Raw genomic sequence first — 20,426 nt, 5'->3', positions numbered from 1 at the left:
AAATAAATAGTTGATAATAAATAATGAGATTGAAAGCATAGGATAGTGAGTCGGGTGTTAAAAGATGAGATTAAAAATAAATAGAAAGTTAGATTAACAAATTTATGGTGTACAAATATATATAGGCACAGGAGTGGCTGTGTGGTAAGCAAGGCGGTGAGCTGGCAGAAACGTTAGCACACCGGGTGAAATGCTTAGCGGTATGTTGTCTGTCTTTACGTTCTGAGTTCAAATTCCGCCGGGGTCGACTTTGCCTTTCATCCTTTCTGGGTAAATTAACTAAGTACCAGTTACGCACTGGGGTCGATATAATCGACTTAATCCCTTTGTGTGTCCTTGTTTGTCCCCTCTGTGTGTAGCACCTTGTGGGCAGTAAAGAAATAAGTAGCTTGCTTAACAACCACATGGTTCCAGGTTCAGTCCCACTGCATGGCACCTTGGGTAAGTGTCTTCTACTATAGCCTCTGGCTGACCAAATCCTTGTGAGTGGATTTAGTAGATGGAAAAACTGAACGAAGTCCATCGTATATATGTGTATATATATATATATATATATATATATATATATATATATTTGGTCTCTAATTTATATGTTAATGTTTTGGTGTATCCGCTGATGAAGACTTCTCCTTGCAAATTAGTTTATTTGCTAATTAAAGTTCGAGACGTGAGGTTCGGCTGTAAAACATGGTAAATGTTTTTATTTTTCATTCCCTTCAAAATTGCTCTTAACTGTGGTTTGGACTTTTTGACTGTTCTTTCTAGTTGAGTCTGCAGTTTGAATCACTTTAACCAAATTTTAGCAGGCCGGATTTTTTATCATCACGATACATCGCCAGCGACTCCCTGAAACTCTCCCCTGAAATCCCCGTTGAGAAATACTGATCTAAAAGAATAAGTCAACAATGCAATTATTTGATCAACAAAAATTTATGAAACGCTTCTATGTACTTCCTATTGAGGAAATGGAACACATAAGCACAAAAATAGAGGGCACTAAATGCTTGATTTTAAAACCAAAATAACTGAATTTTGATTGAACTTCATCGAAGTTTAGCTTAATTCACGCATGCATAGAACGCATGAGCGCACGAGATGGGCAATACTGCTAGTATATATATATATATATATATAGTTGGTATTTACAATAAACAAAAAAAGAAAACAGGTATGTAAACAACAAACAGGTGTATTAGTTTAACGTTTGGGAAGGTGAGAAAGTCTTTTATGTTTCGAGCCTACACTCTTTAACAGAAAGGAACATGGAGAAATAAACAGAGAGAGGATAAAAAAAGAAAGTTTTAGTACCTGGTGGTCAATCATGGCGATGGTTGAACAGAAGTGGTCAGACAGAAGAGCTAGAAAGAAGGGGAGATAATAAAGTAGTGGTGATCCCAAAACAAAGGTGTGCGGGCGTGTGTATGGTTAGGGGCCGGTGATCTTGACATGTGGAAGTGTGCATGTGTAGGTGTGTGGATGATGGTGTGGCTGCTGTGAAGTGGTCAGTGCTGGTGTGTGCAGGGTGGTGTGATGTTGTGGTGTGTGGTGTGGGTACTGAAATTTCGGAGTAAGAAACAAGTTGATTGCATCAACCACAGTACTCAACTGATACATATTTCATCAACCCCAAAAGGATGAATGGTAAAGTTGACCTTGGTGGAAGTTGAACTCGGAACGTAATGATAGATGAAATACTGTGAAGCATTTTACCGGGCATGCTAAAGACTCTGCCTGCTAGCTGCCTTAATGATAATGATAATGATTTCAAATTTTAGACCAAGGCCAGTAATTTTTGGTGGTGGATTTAACCCTTTCGTTACTATATTTCTGACCAAATTACACCCCTTATGTGTTTCAATTAATTTCTAACGTAGTCATAAATTTAGTCTGGTTTCATTAAACAACTATAATTTATTTTTTTATCGACTAGCAGTATCGCCCGGAGTTGCTCGGGTTTGTAAGGGAAATAATTATATAAGCATTTTTAGAGATGTAAAGTATAATAGCCATCTCAATATGGCTAACCACAAAGGGGGAGGGGTGTTACTGTAGCTTTTTACGTTCTGAGATTTAATAATAAATTTTATAGAGTTACTTCCCTTATATATGTCAAAAATGGATTAAAAATGGAAAAATTGATGGTAAATTTTTTTTAAATCGAGACTCATCGTAGACGCGCGCTAATACCCAGACGGTCTCGATATGAATCACGACTATAAGATACCCGGTTTTGGTTAAACTGCACCGCAAAATGTGGGAGTAGTTAGGAATCTAAATCGTAGGAGACAGACACACAACCTCACTTTTATAAATAAGATTTCCTCTATTTACATAATATTGAGGTCTCTTTCTTTCTTTTGTTATCTTACTGTTTTTACCAATATACTATATATATATATATATAAATATATATATAGTTACAGAGATGTACTTGCATAGCAAGTGACTTGATCTGAGATCGTGTGCTGGAACGAAAACAGTTGCAGCGTTGAAGGTGTTTATAAGCCATTTAAGAAACACACAAAAACCGTTAGATTCACTTCAACATTTAAATTTAATTTGTCAAAATATTTTCGTCGCTTTGAGACCGCGACCTGTTAGCACGATATTTTTGTCAGTGAACAGGTCGCGGTCTCAAAGCGACGAAAATATTTTGGCAAGTTAAATTTAAATGTTGAAGTGAATGTAACGGTTTTTGTGTGTTTCTTAAATGGCTTACAAACACCTTCCACGCTGCAATATATATACACACACATATATATATATATATATATGTATGTATGTATGTATGTATGTGTGTATATGTGTATGCATGTATGTGTGTGTGTGTGTGTGCGTGTCTGTGCTTGTGATTGTCCTCCACCACTGCTTGACAACGAATGTTGGTTTGTTTACATCCCTGTCACCTAGTGGTTTGACAAAGGAAACAGATAGAATAAGTACAATGCTTACAAAAATAAAAGTGGAGTTGATTCATTAAACTACAATTCTTCAAGGCATTGCCCCAGCATGGCCACAGACCAATGGCTGGAAAAAGCAGAAGAATAAAAGAATACATTCTCTACTTTGGTCTTATGTTCAAGGCATGAGAAAGCTTGAGTTTACATGAGAAGGCCTAACAGACCTGGTAGAAACAGCAGCCAAATCTCCCTCAAATCACACCTTACTGTCTTATGTATGTATATATATATGAGCCAATGAGGGGGACCTCTACATGGTAGCTAGACCTGGTAGAAATAGCAGCCAAATTTCCCCCAAATCACACCTTACTGTCTTATCTATGTATATATGTATGCATGAGCCTATGAGGGAGACCCCTACATGGCAGCTAGACATGGTAGAAATAGCAGCCAAATCTCCCTCAAATCACACCTTACTGTCTTATCTTTCTGCTACTTGGATATAGGTGTTATATTCGTCGTAAAAAACTTTCCTGTCACACACTCACGCACACGCACACACACACACACACACACGCACCCTCACACACACACACACACGCGCACACACACACACACACACACACACACTCACACACACGCACGTTAGCTTACAATTTTATTTATATATTTGCGTGTCAATGTGTGGAAAGAGGAAGTGGGAGGCAGAGTGAAAGAATCACTCACTACAGTAAGTGAATTAGCTTCATTTTATTCGTTGCCCACTGTGTGTGTGCGTTTGCGTGTGGTGTAAACCAGACTAAGAAAAGCATTTGACACACACACCAGAATGTGAGTTTTCTGCAAATTTTGCTTAATTGGAGTTTAAATTTTAAAAACTGGACCTGGCATGACGCGATGCATTGTACTCTTAAAAATGCTAGGTAAATTGTAATTGAAGAAATGCTATATTGTAGATTTGTATAACTCCCAAAGGGAGGCAGATAAAATCTGCCTTTTATAATAAGAGATATATTAATCTGATTTTTGGAAGATAATTTAATGAAATATTCTCAATCAATTCTATACTATAATTTTTGTCACAAAGTGACTCTAATTACAGGTAGATACAGGTAAATTCCACAAAATATAAAATTATTCAAATTTTGTTCAAACATCGCTATAGAAAATGGGTTATTAGCTAATATTCAATTGGGTATACAACAAAATTTTACGATAGAATTTGTTATTCTGGGTAACTTTCTGATACCCATAATAATATTTATGGCAAAATAGGCCTTAATTTCATTTAAGGTTGTGGGAAATAACAAACTATCCTTTCTTTCGCTTTGTTTACGTTTAGCGTAACGGTTTGTTTTCACCGTAATGATTTCAAATAGGCTCATTCGAAAAAGTAAATAGAAATAGTCTAAGGCTTTACCCTTCTGGGAAAGTCTGTGGCTTGGTCCAGTTTCTTCAGAAAAATCACCGAAAGAAACAGTTTTTAAATTTTCACTCCATTCAGGTGCCAATTCGTTTTCTTTATCGCTATCGGAGATCTCAGATTCACTGTTTTCACTTTCGGAAAATGAAACATCAGATTCATTATCAAATACCACATGCTTTTTTTTTTCAGTCATAGAGTTAGATTTATGAAGGTCTTCAGTAGAAAATCCTTCGAATTCTGACTCGCTGCTATATAATGAAATTCGTATCCATTTTTTGTCAGAATGACAAATTTTGAAAACACAATAGGAACAAATTTCGGAAAAAAAAATCTCAAAATTCACGGAATTAAAATTACACTTCGATTATTGTACAAAACTGTAGTTGAACTGTTACGAAGTATAATACGTGTTTTCACGAATGTACTGAAGAGATTTGCTCTGATATTCTCATTTAAATATGAATAGGTAAATTCGGGCGGTTTGGTCTCATAAACCAAAATTTTTTTCGGGCGGCTTTGGGCGGTTTGGTAATGAAAGGGTTAAGTCAATTATATTTTGTTCCTCAAAATTACAGCCGTTTGATTTTAAATTCCTGCCAAGTTCTGTTGAACTACTGCTATTGTGCCTAACATTATTCCTGTGTCCATTGAACCTTTTTTTTTTAATTGTTCTGTTGTACAACCAACATAAATCAAGCTGTGCTTGGTGCATTCCAATGCATATGTCAAATGGGGATCTTTACACGTCCCACCTTCTATATAAATCATAATATTTCTGTTATGAATGGAGTTGGAATTGACTTGACTCATGTGGTCACACAATGAACAGGGTTTATCCATCTTGCAGCTGTTTTTCAAGGTACAGCATTCGAAAACTCAAATGCTGGCTTTCTTAAGGTTAGAGGTAGCGGTTAATATTTTTCCTGTATTTTTATTGTGTTTAAAAGCTACAAGAGGTGGCTGAGGGAATATTTGTTTGAAACAAAGATATTTTTTTAAAATATGCTGGTAACTTTCCGCTAATACATTTGAAATGCCAGCAAAATTTTGGTGCCAGTTAATCACTGAAGAAATTCTATCACAAATTTTACATTGGCTGCTAAAATTATGCAAGGAAGTTTGACTTTCTTTACTGATTTCAGCTATGTCATTTGCGATTTCCTTTAATCGTGATTCACAGCATTGTCAACCTGAAAAAAGTTGGTTACCTTGAAAATATTACAAATTTAACAAAATTTTAAGCTCTCAAGACACTGCTCTCTTTTCCCATTGTATCATTGTTAATCATATATATATATATATATATATATATATATATATATATATATATAAATGGAGTTGAACGAAGATACTAACAAAATTCCTTTACTCTCGACATATGTTTCGAAGACAACATGGTTTTATTCCAAAGGAATAAACGGTGCAAGATGCAGGAAAGAAAGGGAGCCTCTCTCAACAACAAGACAAAACAAAAATTGTGATGACTAGGAATTTTGTTAGCATCTTCGTTCAACTCCATTTATTTATTTATTCATATATAACTCACAAATTTCTGCACATGAACCCAGAGTTTCTACCCTTGGACAGGTTGCTTCAACCGTGTTTCTGACGTGAATTTGCTACCCTGGTATCGGTTCATCGAATTTTCCATGTTGACGGTAAACATAGGATAATTCATTCACCTATCGATATATATATATATCATTGTTAATCATACATATATATATACATATATATATATATATATATATATATAAAAAGCAATAAAGATTCAAGTTAATTTAAATGAATTTACTTGAATATGGTACCTAACTTAGATGCACCAAAAAAAACTATACTGTTTTAACAATACAGTAATGTGGGGTGATTATAATGTTTACAGTAATGTGGGGTGATTATAATGTTTACTTTTTCCATTCTTGTTGAGAAATTAAGTACCAGAAAAACATATTTCTTTCTCTTTTCTCTTTTTTCTTTTTCTTCTTATTTTCTTTTTCCTTTTCTCTTCTCTTTTAGTCCCCCCCCTTTTTTTGCTCCCTCCTCCTTTATTTTCTCTCTTTTCTTCTCTTCCCTTCCCTTTTCTGTTCTTTGCATCTCTAGAAAGCCCTTCAGCCTTTAAAAGTTAAATAGCTACAGCCTCTTGTAAATAGCAGTAATGTGATTAATGTGGCAAATACCTAATCATATAACAAGAATTGATACCTACCTCATTGTGTTCAACCATTGATAAATTTATCGCCTGTGAATATGAAATTCCTCTTCATTTCTCTGGAAATTACATCTACACCATTGGAAATTGTGCATCTATACAAAGGATTAATTCACCCTCTCTGTAATGCTAATAAGCAGGAATTGAGACCCACCTCGTTGTGATTAACAATGGATAAATTTGTCGTCTGTGAGTATGTAATCCCTCCTCATATCTCTGGAAATTCATATGTGCACTATGGATTAGGTCACCTTCTCTGTGATGCTATTAAAACTTTTTTTAAATTCTGTGATAAGACTGTACATCATCTTTAAAGAACTTTAATGAACTTTGGAAATCTGTTTATGTTACTTAATTATCTACATTACTTCATGAGTATAGCCTCAACCACTAGGATGTCTAGAGAACTCACATGTATTTTAGCTGATGAGTATGGGACACGTTTATATGCTGTAATTTTTGCAACTTTTAATAAAGCCTGTCCTTGTATGAAACGATTGTACTAAAAACCTATCCATTCTTGTTGCTTCTTTCTCGCGTATATATATATATATATATATCATTGTTAATCATAAATGACACCCATAGTTGAATGTCCAGGTCTTTCAGTGAAATTTTGGCACAGCTTGTAAAGTACATAGCAACAACAACAATAATAATAGTAATAATAATGATGATGATGATAATGATGGTGATGAAGATGAGGATGATGAAACAAAAAAATAATGGATATACATAAACTTACAGGTATGCATTCAATTTGTTTGAAATTTATCCTCTCCCATTAAATAACTACCTATTGCAATGTGATTGCTTTAGTTATTTTTGACCTAAATATAAAACCGGATTATGTTACAAGAATAGATTTACGTATATCATTCATACACCAGAGTCAAAGTGGCCACCACACTTTCTCATGCGTGTAGACATTCAAACGGTAGCCTAAATGCGACAAAATAAGAATAAGAAAGTGAACTGACTAAATGCTTGTAAAAATATATGTAGGTGTGAGTGTGTATATAAACATAAATGCATGAATAGTCATATATATATATATATATGTACATGCACACACACATACAAAGATATATATATGAACTAGCTGAATAGCTCATGGTTGCCAGGCAATTTCTACAATGGAATTTAGTGAAGTTACTAATTTGTTTTTTTCATTTGTGATTACCTAAAGCTCAATGTAGAGGCTCCTGTTTTCAAGGTACAGCATTTGAAAACTCAAATGCTGGCTTTCTTAGGGTTAAAGGTAGTGGTTAATATTTCTTTTGTATTTTTATTGCGTTTAAAAGCTACAAGAAGTGGCTGAGGGGAATATTTGTTTGAAACAAAGATATTTCTCTGAAATATGCTGGTAACATTCTGCTAATACATTTGAAATGCCAGCAAAATTCTGATGCCAGTAAATCACTGAATTTTTATTTATTCTATGTCAGAGAATGCCTTCCACGAGAGATAGGCCTCTTAATCAGGACAAACTTGTGCAATTTTTTTACCAAAAATTTCGTTTGTTCCCCCAACCATCACTTGACAACCGATGTTCATGTGTTTACATCCCTGTAACTTAGCAGTTTGGCACCTTTGTGGACAGGGCATATAATGCCTTCTTTCAGCTTTTTAGGAAGTATACCACTTGCAAAAATACTTTGGAAAACTATCTGAAGTGGTTTCATTAAAGCCTGCCTACATGACTTTAGGAGAATAGCTGGGAAGCCATCAGGACCAGTGGCAGAGTATGAGTTCATTTCATTTATAGCCATTGTTACATCTGTATTACAGCTTTAAAATTTGATATTACAACTCTAAAAAAAGAGGCTGGTGCCTCTTTTTTTAGAGCTGTAATATCAAAGAATTCAGCCAGATTTTTTTTATCTGCATGTGTCCAAGAGGTGAAGTGAAGACACTTTTAAATTGTTCACTAATTATCTCATCCTTCCTGGGTCTGCTGTCAGTGAGTCATTCACTAGTAACAATGGTCCTATTTTATCTTGTACTAGCAGTATCGCCCGGCATTGCTCGGGTTTGTAAGGGAAATAACTATATAAGCATTTTTAGAGAGTTATAGCCAAAAAATAGTAAAAAAATGCATTAAAAATGGAAAAAAAATGATGGTAATTTTTTTTTAAATCGTTGACTCATTGTAGACATTTTTAGAGAGTTACTTCCCTTATATAATATCGAAAAATGCATTAAAATGGAAAAAAATGATGGTAATTTTTTTTTAAATTGTAGACTCATCGTAGACGCGCACTAATACCCAGAAGGGCTCGATATGAATCACGACTATAAGATACCCGGTTTTGGTTAAACTGCACCGCAAAATGTGGGAGTAGTTAGGAATCTAAATCGCAGGTGACAAACACACAACTTGACTTTTATATATAAAGATTGTGGCTGTTTCCTTTGCAAATTTATAGAAAGCTTTGGGATTTGTTTTTATGCTTTCCACAGCCCTTCTCACTCTCTCTCTCTGCTCTTTACCTATCATGAGAGAGTGTCATCTTACTTTCAATCTCTAGGAGGGTCTGTGTTGAGGTAGACTTCTTTCTATCCTTCGGTTGCCTATTCAGCCGCTTTGAGAACTTTGACCTACATCTCATGAGGATTTTTCTGTCCCTGGGAATCTTGTTTGACAGTGTGCTCGCCTTTCTGTCTGGGATATATTTAGTGCATATAGCGTGCACTGTTGACGTAAACTGGCTGAGTTTCAGATCAATGTCTTGCATACACAGAATGTTGGACCGGTTTCGTTTGTGGATCTCTTTGCAGATTGATTCCTATTTTGCCTTATGGAAATTCAGGTTGGATAAAGCTTGAGTCCTCCTGATAGGGTAGATACCAACAGTTCACGCAGGACCACATATAGTTAATTCAACAATGTTGTGATCTGAGTGTGCCGTTGGTGTCACCTTTATATTATGGATAAGATCCACATTATTTGTGATGCATAGGTCCAATATGTTGTTACCCCTGGTTGGCCTGAGTATCATTTGCTCCATGAACAGCTTATTAGCAAGTTTAAATAATGACTTTACATGCTTTTGTTCATGCAGTGACATCCCAGAGAGGATGTGGCCTTCTGGCCATTTGACCTTTCGGAGGTTGAAGTCACCCAACATCATGGTGTTTGGAATGATCACTAGCGATAGTGATGTTATGTCTCCATTCATCTTCCCACATAGCCTCAGACTCAACATGGAGTCCTACATCAAGTGCCTGGAGGTGGTAGTGCTGCCCTGGGTCAAGAGGATGGCTGCTGGAAGACCCTATGTCTGGCAGCAGGACTCTGCACCATGCCACACAAGCAGGAGAACCCAGTAATGGCTGACAGACAATTTCTGTAACCACATCACCCCAAACATCTGGCCAACTAACTCCCCAGATGCAACCTCCTCGATTTTTATGCGTGGGACTGTGGTTGAAGCCAATGACGATTTTATTGAATAAATTTACTGTTCAGTACTTCAAGATATTTTTATGTAATTCTGGTAAATAGAACTGGTAAAACGAGATGTCAGTGTTATTTTCATTTTTGCATAATTTAGACAACAGTTTATTTATTGCACCCTATATATATATATATATATATATATATATATATACACACACACACAGATACATATGTATATATTTATGCATATACATATATATAAATATATATAAATATAGAGTCCCACCCATGCTAGCATGGAACATGGACATTAAACGACGAAGCTGATATATATATATATATATATATATATATATATTTACATACACAACATATATATCTTTAAGCATATACATATATAACACACACACGCATGTATATATCATCATCATCATCATCATCGTTTAACGTCCGCTTTCCATGCTAGCATGGGTTGGACGGTTCAACTGGGGTCTGGCAAGCCCGAAGGCTGCACCAGGCCAGTCAGATCTGGCAGTGTTTCTACAGCTGGATGCCCTTCCTAACGCCAACCACTCCGAGAGTGTAGTGGGTGATTTTATGTGCCACCAACACAGGTGCCAGACGAGGCTGGCAGACGGCCACGATCGGATGGTGTTTTTTATGTGCCACCGACACAGGTGCCAGACGAGGCTGGCAGACGGCCACGCTCGGATGGTGTTTTCTTATGTGCCACCGACACAGGTGCCAGACGAGGCTGGCGAACGGCCACGCTCGGATGGTGTTTGTTACGTGCCCTCAGCACGGAACCCATATATATATGGCACGTAAAAAGCACCAACTGTTTGTGGCCATTGCCAGCCTCCCCTGGCACCTGTGCCGGTGGCATGTAAAAAGCACCCACTACACTCATGGAGTGGTTGGCGTTAGGAAGGGCATCCAGCTGTAGAAACACTGCCAGATCAGACTGGAGTCTGGTGCAGCCCCCTGGCTTTCTCAGACCCCAGTTGAACCGTCCAACCCATGCTAGCATGGAAAACGGACGTTAAACGATGATGATGATGATATATACATATATATGTGTGTGTTGTGTGTGTGTGTATGTATATATATATATATATATATATATATATATATATGTATATATATATAAAAACTTACTTGGAGAAAAGAAAAGAAACGAAACGACGTGAGGGCGCTCAGTCATACAATAATTTAATAAATAAAATATATGCATACTCGAAACACGCATGGAGTCGAACCAGGGACAGCTGATGAAGGGGAATATTCCTTGTATTGTTTGTCTTGTACTCTGTTTTTGGTTGTTAAAAAAAGTCCGTTTCCGTGTTTGTTTTTATGTTTTTGTTTCTCGTTGAGTTCTACGTCTATTTGTGGTGTCCTGTACTCATATATATATATAATTTGCCTAATAGTGGTTTTATCTCTAATTTAATATAATATAATATAATATATTTTACTATAAAATTGGATTTAATCCTAAATCTGATTTTTCCCTGTAAGTTTGGATTTATTCTCTAATATTTTATTATATATATATATATATATGCATGTATATATACATGTAGATGTAGGTACGTACATATATGTATGTATGTATGTGTGCATATATTTTATTTATTAAATATATATATATATATATATATATATATATATCCTTCTTCTGATCTAAACACAATCAACAACTTGAGCTGTTGTGTTTACAGCTATGAACAGATATAATCTGATCTGGTGTCAGTTGTTTGGTCTGTTTATACTTTTATCCTATTATGCATGAACCTGCTCAGTTGAAACACTGCCTACAGACAGACTTCATTCAGCAGTTGTAACACTCCTGCTGACCTCATTCGTAGTTCAAGTTGGGGTTTCGGGCAGCAAGTCAATCTGAAAGCTAATGGAAGATACCCATCGTCTTACATCATCAGATGACATATTACCTGACTTCTGTATACACACATACGTATAAAGTGCATTTCTTTACTACCCACAAGGGGCCACACACAGGAGGGGACAAACAAGGACAGACAAACGGATTAAGTCGATTATATCGACCCCAGTGCGTAACTGGTACTTATTTAACCCTTTCGTTACCAACCCGGCTGAAACCGGCTCTGGTTCTGGGTACAAATACCTTGTTTTCATAAGTTTTGAATTAAAATCTTCCACCAAACTTTAGTCACAATTTATGTACCTAACACCAGCTGAATGATAACCAAGTTATTTTACTAAATTCTTTGTTATATTTAAAATAATTGAAAGAAACACAGAGCATCTCAACAGGAATACGGTAACAAAAGGGTTAATCGACCCCGAAAGGATGAAAAGCAAAGTCGACCTCGGCAGAATTTGAACTCAGTACGTAACGGCAGATGAAATACGGCTACGCATTTCGCCCGGCGTGCTAACGTTTCTGCCAGCTCGCCGCCGTATAAAGTGGCTGCTTTCTCATATACGAGCGAAGCCACTGCTAGAAAGAAACATTGAAATGAGTCATTGATAATGAAATGTGAGGCCCTTATATGACTCTTGAGCCACACCAAAGATCTGCATGTTTTGTTGCATAATGCGCAGTTGCACTGGCTGACAGAAGGAACGAGTGCCACAATATGAAGTCATTTGACACGTTTTTTAATCGCCAGACTGAACGGCACACCTTTCCACAGGTTGCGCATGGTCTGCTGTGAACAATAGCCGTATCATAATTTACAAGGGTGTGGCTCCCCTATGGCTTCTTTGATGGCTGACCAGGCCCTCATGACTCAAGCATTTCCCTCCATAAATCACACACGTGAAAAACAATACTTCTTCATTTTCTACTGGGTCGCTCTTTCTGAGCTTTCTCCTGATCCTCTCCTGCTTCATTCTCGCTCTTTCAAACTTTGAGCAACCACAGTATACGTACATATGTACATACATAAATACGTTCCTGGCTTTGGGTAAAAGAAAATACAGCAGGATCAGTTAATTATGATTTTATTCAACACTAGCAGTATTGCCTGGCGTTGCTCGGGTTTGTAAGGGAAATAACTATATAAGCATTTTTAGAGAGTTACTTCCCTTATAGATGCCAATTTGGGCTTTCTTAGCCATTTCTGTTTTGGTGTCTTCAAGCCATGAAGTCGTTGTTCTAAAAGAACGCTGGTCCCCTTGACAACGCATTACGACGTTGATTTCTTTACACTCCCTTCCCCACAGCTTCACGAGGGAGGGAAGAAGGGGAAGCAAACAGGTGCAGCTGTGAGCGTGGACGCCAACTCCGCCGCCATCGACACACGAAAAATTATGCATTAAAATGGAATAAAAAATGATGTTAAATTATTTTTAAAATCGTAGACTCATCGTTGACGCACGCTAATACTCAGACGGGCTCGATATGAATCACGACTATAAGATAACCGAATTTGGTTAAACTGCACCGCAAAATGTGGGAGGAGTTAGGAATCTAAATCGAAGGGGACAGACACTCACACAACTAGAGTTTTATATATATAGATATTCCCTTCTCAGATTCACACACTTATTGCAGCGGTCCTTCAGTTTTTCTGAGCCCTGTAATTGAACTCAGAAGGTTGGGCCTCGAACTGGGCCTTTTGCAACACCCTTAAAGCCAGGAACTTTTCAGCCCTGGCCCCTGTGTGAGTGCATGTTTGCATGTGTGTATGTGTGCGCTTATTTCTTCCATTGTCTTGATAATACAGAAATAAGTATATTTCAGTATAAACGTAATACAGAGATTAATGTCTCTCTTTTAACATATCTTTCTCTCACTCTCACTCTCTCTCCCTCCCTCCCTCTCTGATTCTCTTTCTGTCTACCTGGTTCTCTCTCACCCTGCCATTTCTCTCTACCTCTCCCCACTTTCCAAAGCAACAACAACAAAAGCTTCTCTCATGAGCCTAAGGTCACCCATTGTTTAAGGTATTGTAGATATAGGGGATTAAGTCAGATTAGTTTAACTCCAGTACTTGGCTGGCATTTATCTTATTGACATTGGATTGGAAGGATGAAAGATAAAGCCAACTGACCTTGGCATGATTTGAACACAGAACATGCAATGACATAACTCAAAATCATAAAATATTTTGTACATAATTCTGAAAAAAAAAATTTAAATATACTTTGTGATATTGATTTATGCCCAATAATAATAATAATAATAATAATAATAATAGTAATAATAATAATGATAATAATTATCTTTTCTACTCAGGGCACAAGGCCCGAAATTTTTGGAGGGTGGGCAGTAGGTTAGATTGACCCCAGTACGCAACTGGTACTTAATTTAAGGATGAAAGGCAAAGCCGACCTCAGCGGAATTTGAACTCAGAATGTAAAGACAGATGAGCCTGGCATGCTATTGTTTCTGCCAGCTCGCCGCCTTTAATAAGAATGATGATAATAATAATAATAATAATAATAATAGTAATAATAATAATAATAATAATAGTAATAATAATAACAATATTAAGGCAAGCTGGCAGAAATGTTAGCATGCCGGGCAAAATGCGTAGTGGTATTTCGTCTGTCTTTATGTTCTGAGTTCAAATTCTGCCGAGGTTGACTTTGCCTTTCATCCTTTCGGGACTGATTAAATAAGTACCAGTTATGCACTGGGATCGATCTAATCGATTTAATCTCTTTGTCTGTCCTTGTTTGTCCTCTCTATGTTTAGCCCCCGTGTGGGCAATAAAAACATAAATAATAATAATAATTCTTTCTACAATAGGAACAAGGCCTGAAATTTTGATGGGAGAGACCTAGTCAATCCCTAGTACTTAAGTATTACCTAACTTATTGGCACAAAGGATGAAAGGTAAATTTGACCTCGGTGGAATTTGAACTCAGAATGTAAAGACAGACAACATGCCACTAAGCATTTTGCCTGGTACCCTACTGATTCTGCTAGTTTGCCACCCTGATGATGATGATGATAATAATAATAATAATAATAATAATAATAATAATAAATGCCCTGATGCAGTATAAATGCCCTGATGCAGTACCAGACAGTGGCTCTCATGGCTTCTGATCTTAACTGATTGGAAGTGTTATCATGTACATTGTTTTGTCTTGGTATAAAAGATGGGCTACAGCAAATATTCTGCTCAATGCCACAGATTTGCTTGTCAGTTGTTTGACCTTAACCAGTTGAGCATGTCCCTTAGTGGCTGATGATATGTGCATCTCTGATCACGAGCAGAAGTAGTGGGGGAGTATCATAGCCATGTGTTGAGAGGGATTCTTTGTGGTTTGAATAATTCACCTCTGGAAACATGGGTGGTTCTTTCAACATCCTTAAACAACCCTTATTCAGGGACCTTTTGAGCGGGATGGGCTACTCAACCTGAAGAAAATTCTAACTGGGCCCCACCTGCAAGGTCATGTGCTGTTTATCTTGATATGAGATCACCATGTCGTGCACATATGGTTGTGATGCATGAGCCTGGTGTACCCTTATCAGACGGGTAGTCGTAATGGGTATATTGGGCTTCGTATATTTTACCCCAGTGTCACTTTGATGGCATGAACTGCTCTCTCACTCAATAGTAATAATAATAATAATAATAATCCCTTCTACTATAGGCACAAGGCCTGGAAATTTAGGAGAGGAGATAATCGATTTCATTGACCCCCCCCCCCCCCACTCCCCCAAATACTCAACTGGTACGTATTTTATAGACCTGCAAATGCACGAAAGGCAAAGTCGACCTCAGTGGAATTTGAACTCAGAAAGTAAAGCCAGACGAAATACCTATTTCTTTACTACCCACAAGGGGCTAAACACAGAGGGGATAAACAAGGACAGACAAGGGGATTAAGTCGATTATATCGACCCCAGTGCGTAACTGGTACTTAATTTATCGACCTCGAAAGGATGAAAGGAAAAGTTGACCTCGGCGGAATTTGAACTCAGAACGTAACGGTAGACGAAATACTGCAAAGCGTTTCGCCCGGCGTGCTAACGTTTCTGCCACCACGGACGAAACACCCAGCGTGCTAACAATTCTGCCAGCTTGTTGCCTTCTCTTCCCCTTTTTCTCCATCATGTGACTTTGTAAATGAACAATCTGGTGTCTTTATTTTTATGGTCTGCCATTGCATGCAGTGAGTTTCTCTGTCCTAGGTGTCAGGAAGACACTCGGCAAGAAACAGAAAGAAAACTGAAAGATGATAACAATTATTATAACAATCCTTCTTACTAAGGCACAAAGCATGAAATTTATTGGGAGGAGGTCAGTCAATTACATCAACCCCAGTGCTTGACTCGTCCCTATTTCATTGATCCCAACCCTTATTCGATCACCTAAGCTTGGCATTTGTGAAAATTTCTGTTAAGTTTACTTCAAAAGAAAAGTGTTTGCCGACAATATATCCTTTCTACTCTAGGCACAAGGCCCGAAATTTTGGAGGAGAGGGCCAGTGGATTAGATCGGCCTCAGTACGCAACTGGTACTGAATTAATTGACCCCGAAAGGATAAAGGGCAAAGTCGCCCTTGGCGGAATTTGAACTTAGAACATAACAGCGGAGGAAATACCTATTTCTTTATTACCCACAAGGGGCTAAAGACAGAGGGGACAAACAAGGACAGACAAACAGATTAAGTCGATTATATCGACCCCAGTGCATAACTGGTACTTATTTAATCGACCCCGAAAGGATGAAGGGCAAAGTCGACCTCGGCGGAATTTGAACTCAGAACATAGCAGCAGATGAAATACCGCTAAGCATTTCGCCCGGCGTGCTAACATTTCTGCCATCTCGCCACCTTTCACCAATAATATATCTTTTCTACTCTAGGCACAAAGCCCGAAATTTTGGGGGAGGGGACCAGTCGATTAGATCAGCCTCAGTATGCAACCGGTACTTAATTTATTGACCCCGAAAAGATAAAAGGCAAAGTCGCCCTCGGCAGGATTTGAACTTAGAACATAACAGGAGATGAAATACTACTCAGCATTTCGTTCGGTGTACAAACGTTTTTGCCAGCTCGCCGCCTTTCGCTATTAAAATATCTACACAAAGAATGAACTGGTGGTAAGTGATTTTCGGGAAATGGAAGCCAAACCTCATGGTACAGTGTGCTGTGCATTATAGCTCTCGAGGTTAGATTAGAAATACATGTGTGAAACAGTGCAGAGTGTCTGACATCTGAATGACATTATTTAAAAGACTAAATGAATAGTTAGATATTGTTGTGACATATATGTTTAAAAAGGACAAACATTGTTATGTACATTTAAATAACAAAGCTCATTAATAGGCTATATTAAAGGCGGCGAGCTGGCAGAAACGTTAGCACGCCGGGCGAAATGTGTAGCCGTATTTCGTCTGTCGTTACGTTCTGAGTTCAAATTCCGCCGAGGTCGACTTTGCCTTTCGTCCTTTCGGGGTCAATAAATAAAGTACCAGTTTCCAACTGGGGTCGATGTAATCGACTTAATCCCTTTGTCTGTCCTTGTTTGTCCCCTCTGTGTTTAGCCCCTTGTGGGCAATAAAGAAATAAGAAACGTTAGCATGCCGAGTGAAATGCGTAGCCGTATTTCGTCTGTCGTTACGTTCTGAGTTCAAATTCTGCCGAGGTCGACTTTGCCTTTCATCCTTTCGGGGTCAATAAATAAAGTACCAGTTTCCAACTGGGGTCGATGTAATCGACTTAATCCCTTTGTCGGTCCTTGTTTGTCCCCTCTAACGTTTGGCCCCTTGTGGGCAGTAAAGAAATATATATTTGACAACTAGCAAATTTCCCTCTTGCTGTCTGTATGGTATATGCATATGTATGTATATGCGTGTGTGTGTGTGTGTGTGTGTGTGTGTGTGTGTGCTTGTATGCACATACGTATATATGCACATACATACGTATGTACGAGAGGGTACTGCCAAGTTGGTGGCTTTAAGGGTATTGCGGAAAACATTCCGATTTCTTTTACAGGGCTTAGAAAAACCGAACGACTGCTGCAAAAACTGTGTGAATCTGAGAGGGAAATATATTGAATAAGATCATAATTAACTGATCCTCCTGTATTTTCTTTTACTCAAAGCCAGGAACTTTTCAGCACGCTCTCGTATATGTGCACATGTGTGTATAGAAACTAAAAGAAACCTAAGGGTAGTTTTCCATTCGATTTTTGTTTTTGTTTTTGTCCATATTGACTGGTCGAAGGGAGATAATCCATCCTTGCTGAACCAGATACTTTATTCCATGTTTACTCATAAACTGGCTGTAATGGATTTGTATCTGCGGGGTTTGAAGAATTATATGGTCTTCACCCGTTAGTCTGTTGAGACATCCATAGGGCTAAGCCCTTTAATGGATGCAAAACCATTGGTCACTCTATGACCGGACATAGACTTAACTAAATATAAATATAAATATATAACTAAATATAAATATATGTGTGTATATATATATATATATATTATATATATATATATATATTTGAAGACTAAAACAGTGCAAAGCGCATTGTGACCAGCGATGTCTAGCAACATCTGATAGCCTGGTCGGTCATGGTGATGGTGATGATATATATATATCACCACCATCACCATGACCGACCAGGCTATCAGATGTTGCTAAACATCGCTGGTCACAATGCGCTTTGCACTGTTTTAGTCTTCAAATGACACCACCCCGCTGGCTAAGCGAGCAGGCCAACAGAAGAAAGAGTGAGAGAAAGTTGTGGCGAAAGAGTACAGCAGGGATCGCCACCACCCCTGCCGAAGCCTCGTGGAGCTTTAGTTGTTTTCGCTCAATAAACACTCTGGGAATCGAAACCACGATTCTACAACCGCGAGTCTGCTGCCCTAACCATTGGGCCATTGCGCCTCCACACACACACACACACACACACACATATATATATATATATATAAGGTAGCTAAATGGTACAAGGCACCAATAAACATATATATATATATATTTTCTTTTGTTTCATTCATTTGACTGCGGCCATCCTGGAGCACCGCTTTTAGCCGAACAAATAGATACCAGGACATTCATTGTAAGCCTAGTACTTATTCCATTGGTCTGTATTGCCGAACAGCTACGTTACGTTGGAGACAGTCACACCAGCATCAGTTGTCAAGCAACGGTGGGGGGGGACAAACACAAACACACATATACGACGGGCTTCTTTCAGTTTCCGTCTACCAAAACCACTCACAAGGCTTTGGTCGGCCCGAGGCTATAGTAGAAGACACTTGCCCAAGGTGCCACGCAGTGGAACTGAACCTGGAACCATGTGGTTGGAAATCAAACTTCTTACCACACAGCCACTCCTGCGCCTTTATATTTATATATCAACAGGAGCAAAGGTTCTTCCAGGGCGATATTCTGTGGCATATATAGACCGCACCTTCTGGATGGGACACTGACCCATAGCACAATTACTCAGTTTTGCCAGCTGAGTGGACTGGAGCAACATGAACACGACATATCACCCGGTCCAGGAATCAAAAATATAATCTTATAATCTAGAGCAGTGCTTTTCAAACTTTTTGCTGGAGCGGAACCCCAAGGAAACAGTCCACTGGCTCGAGGAACCCCTGTGCAATAATTTAATAGTCTTATGCACACATATCTGCACAGGAGAATTAAAAATTACTGCCGATTTTAGCAGTTTTGTAACTTCTTGCGGAACCCCTGGACTGTACTGGCGGAAGCCTAAGGTTCCGCGGAACCCTGGTTGAAAACCACTGATCTAGAGTGTAACTCCTTAACCACTAAGCTACTCCCCTCCACACAGGATCTGAAATGTGAGATCTTCTCTAACCTGATTATGGAGGCTCGTCTTATCCAGTGTTGATTGTATCCATTACAGCTGCATATTGTGATGGACTACATCAACCAACATTATTATGGATCTGAGCACCCAGAAACAGCTGTTGAACTTATAACACCTTGCTTCTACTCCTCTAATTTTCTCTACTCCTTGTGTTCTGTGTGAGTTGGAGTTATTAATATAAATACTTAAAACTCATCATCTGAAAGACTCCACCGTTTGCCTTTTTTTGTTTTGCATGTATATACATATATTTTGTATTTAATAACCAAACTATTACAGTTGATATATTTAATATATTTTATGTATATAATTCATCCACATAATCCTCTCTCTCTCTCTCTCTCTCTCTCTCTCTCTATATATATATATATATATATACAAGTTAGTAGACAAATGAAAGGACACTCAACACATTTACTAGGGGTTCTATGTATGAGGAGACTCCTGATGGCTGATGACTAGCAACATGCTTAAAACTCAGAGTACCAAGGAGTTTGAATCAAACTGCCTGATCCATATATATATATATATTATATATATATATAATATATATATATATATATTAGAAAAAAACCCATCTTATATCAATTCAATAATGAAAACTGAAATTATACCATTTAGAAAAATTACATATTACAGAAAGATTAGATATAAAATAAAACATATCTTATAATAAGTTTATATAA

At 37.8% G+C, this 20,426-nt stretch overlaps 1 protein-coding gene across 4 annotated transcripts in view; it reads right to left on the bottom strand.

Annotated features, from left to right (window-relative positions):
* Positions 1-20,426, bottom strand: part of LOC115224367 (lactosylceramide 1,3-N-acetyl-beta-D-glucosaminyltransferase-like) — a 51,615-nt gene that overhangs the window by 7,406 nt on the left and 23,783 nt on the right. Inside the window, exon 1 of one of the 4 annotated variants that reach the window (XM_036513330.1) lies at positions 7,281-7,446. The exons of the other annotated variants lie outside the window; for them this stretch is intronic. Coding sequence (XP_036369223.1) covers positions 7,281-7,290 — 10 coding nt within the window. The 5' untranslated portion in view covers positions 7,291-7,446. Of the gene's footprint in view, positions 1-7,280; positions 7,447-20,426 lie in introns of those variants that run through there. 4 annotated transcript variants of the gene reach the window in all.

Source organism: Octopus sinensis, linkage group LG25, assembly GCF_006345805.1.
Source record: "Octopus sinensis linkage group LG25, ASM634580v1, whole genome shotgun sequence".
Lineage (NCBI taxonomy): Eukaryota > Metazoa > Mollusca > Cephalopoda > Octopoda > Octopodidae > Octopus > Octopus sinensis.
Note: the sequence above shows the minus strand (reverse complement) of the source record. Positions and strands in the feature narration are given on the sequence as shown.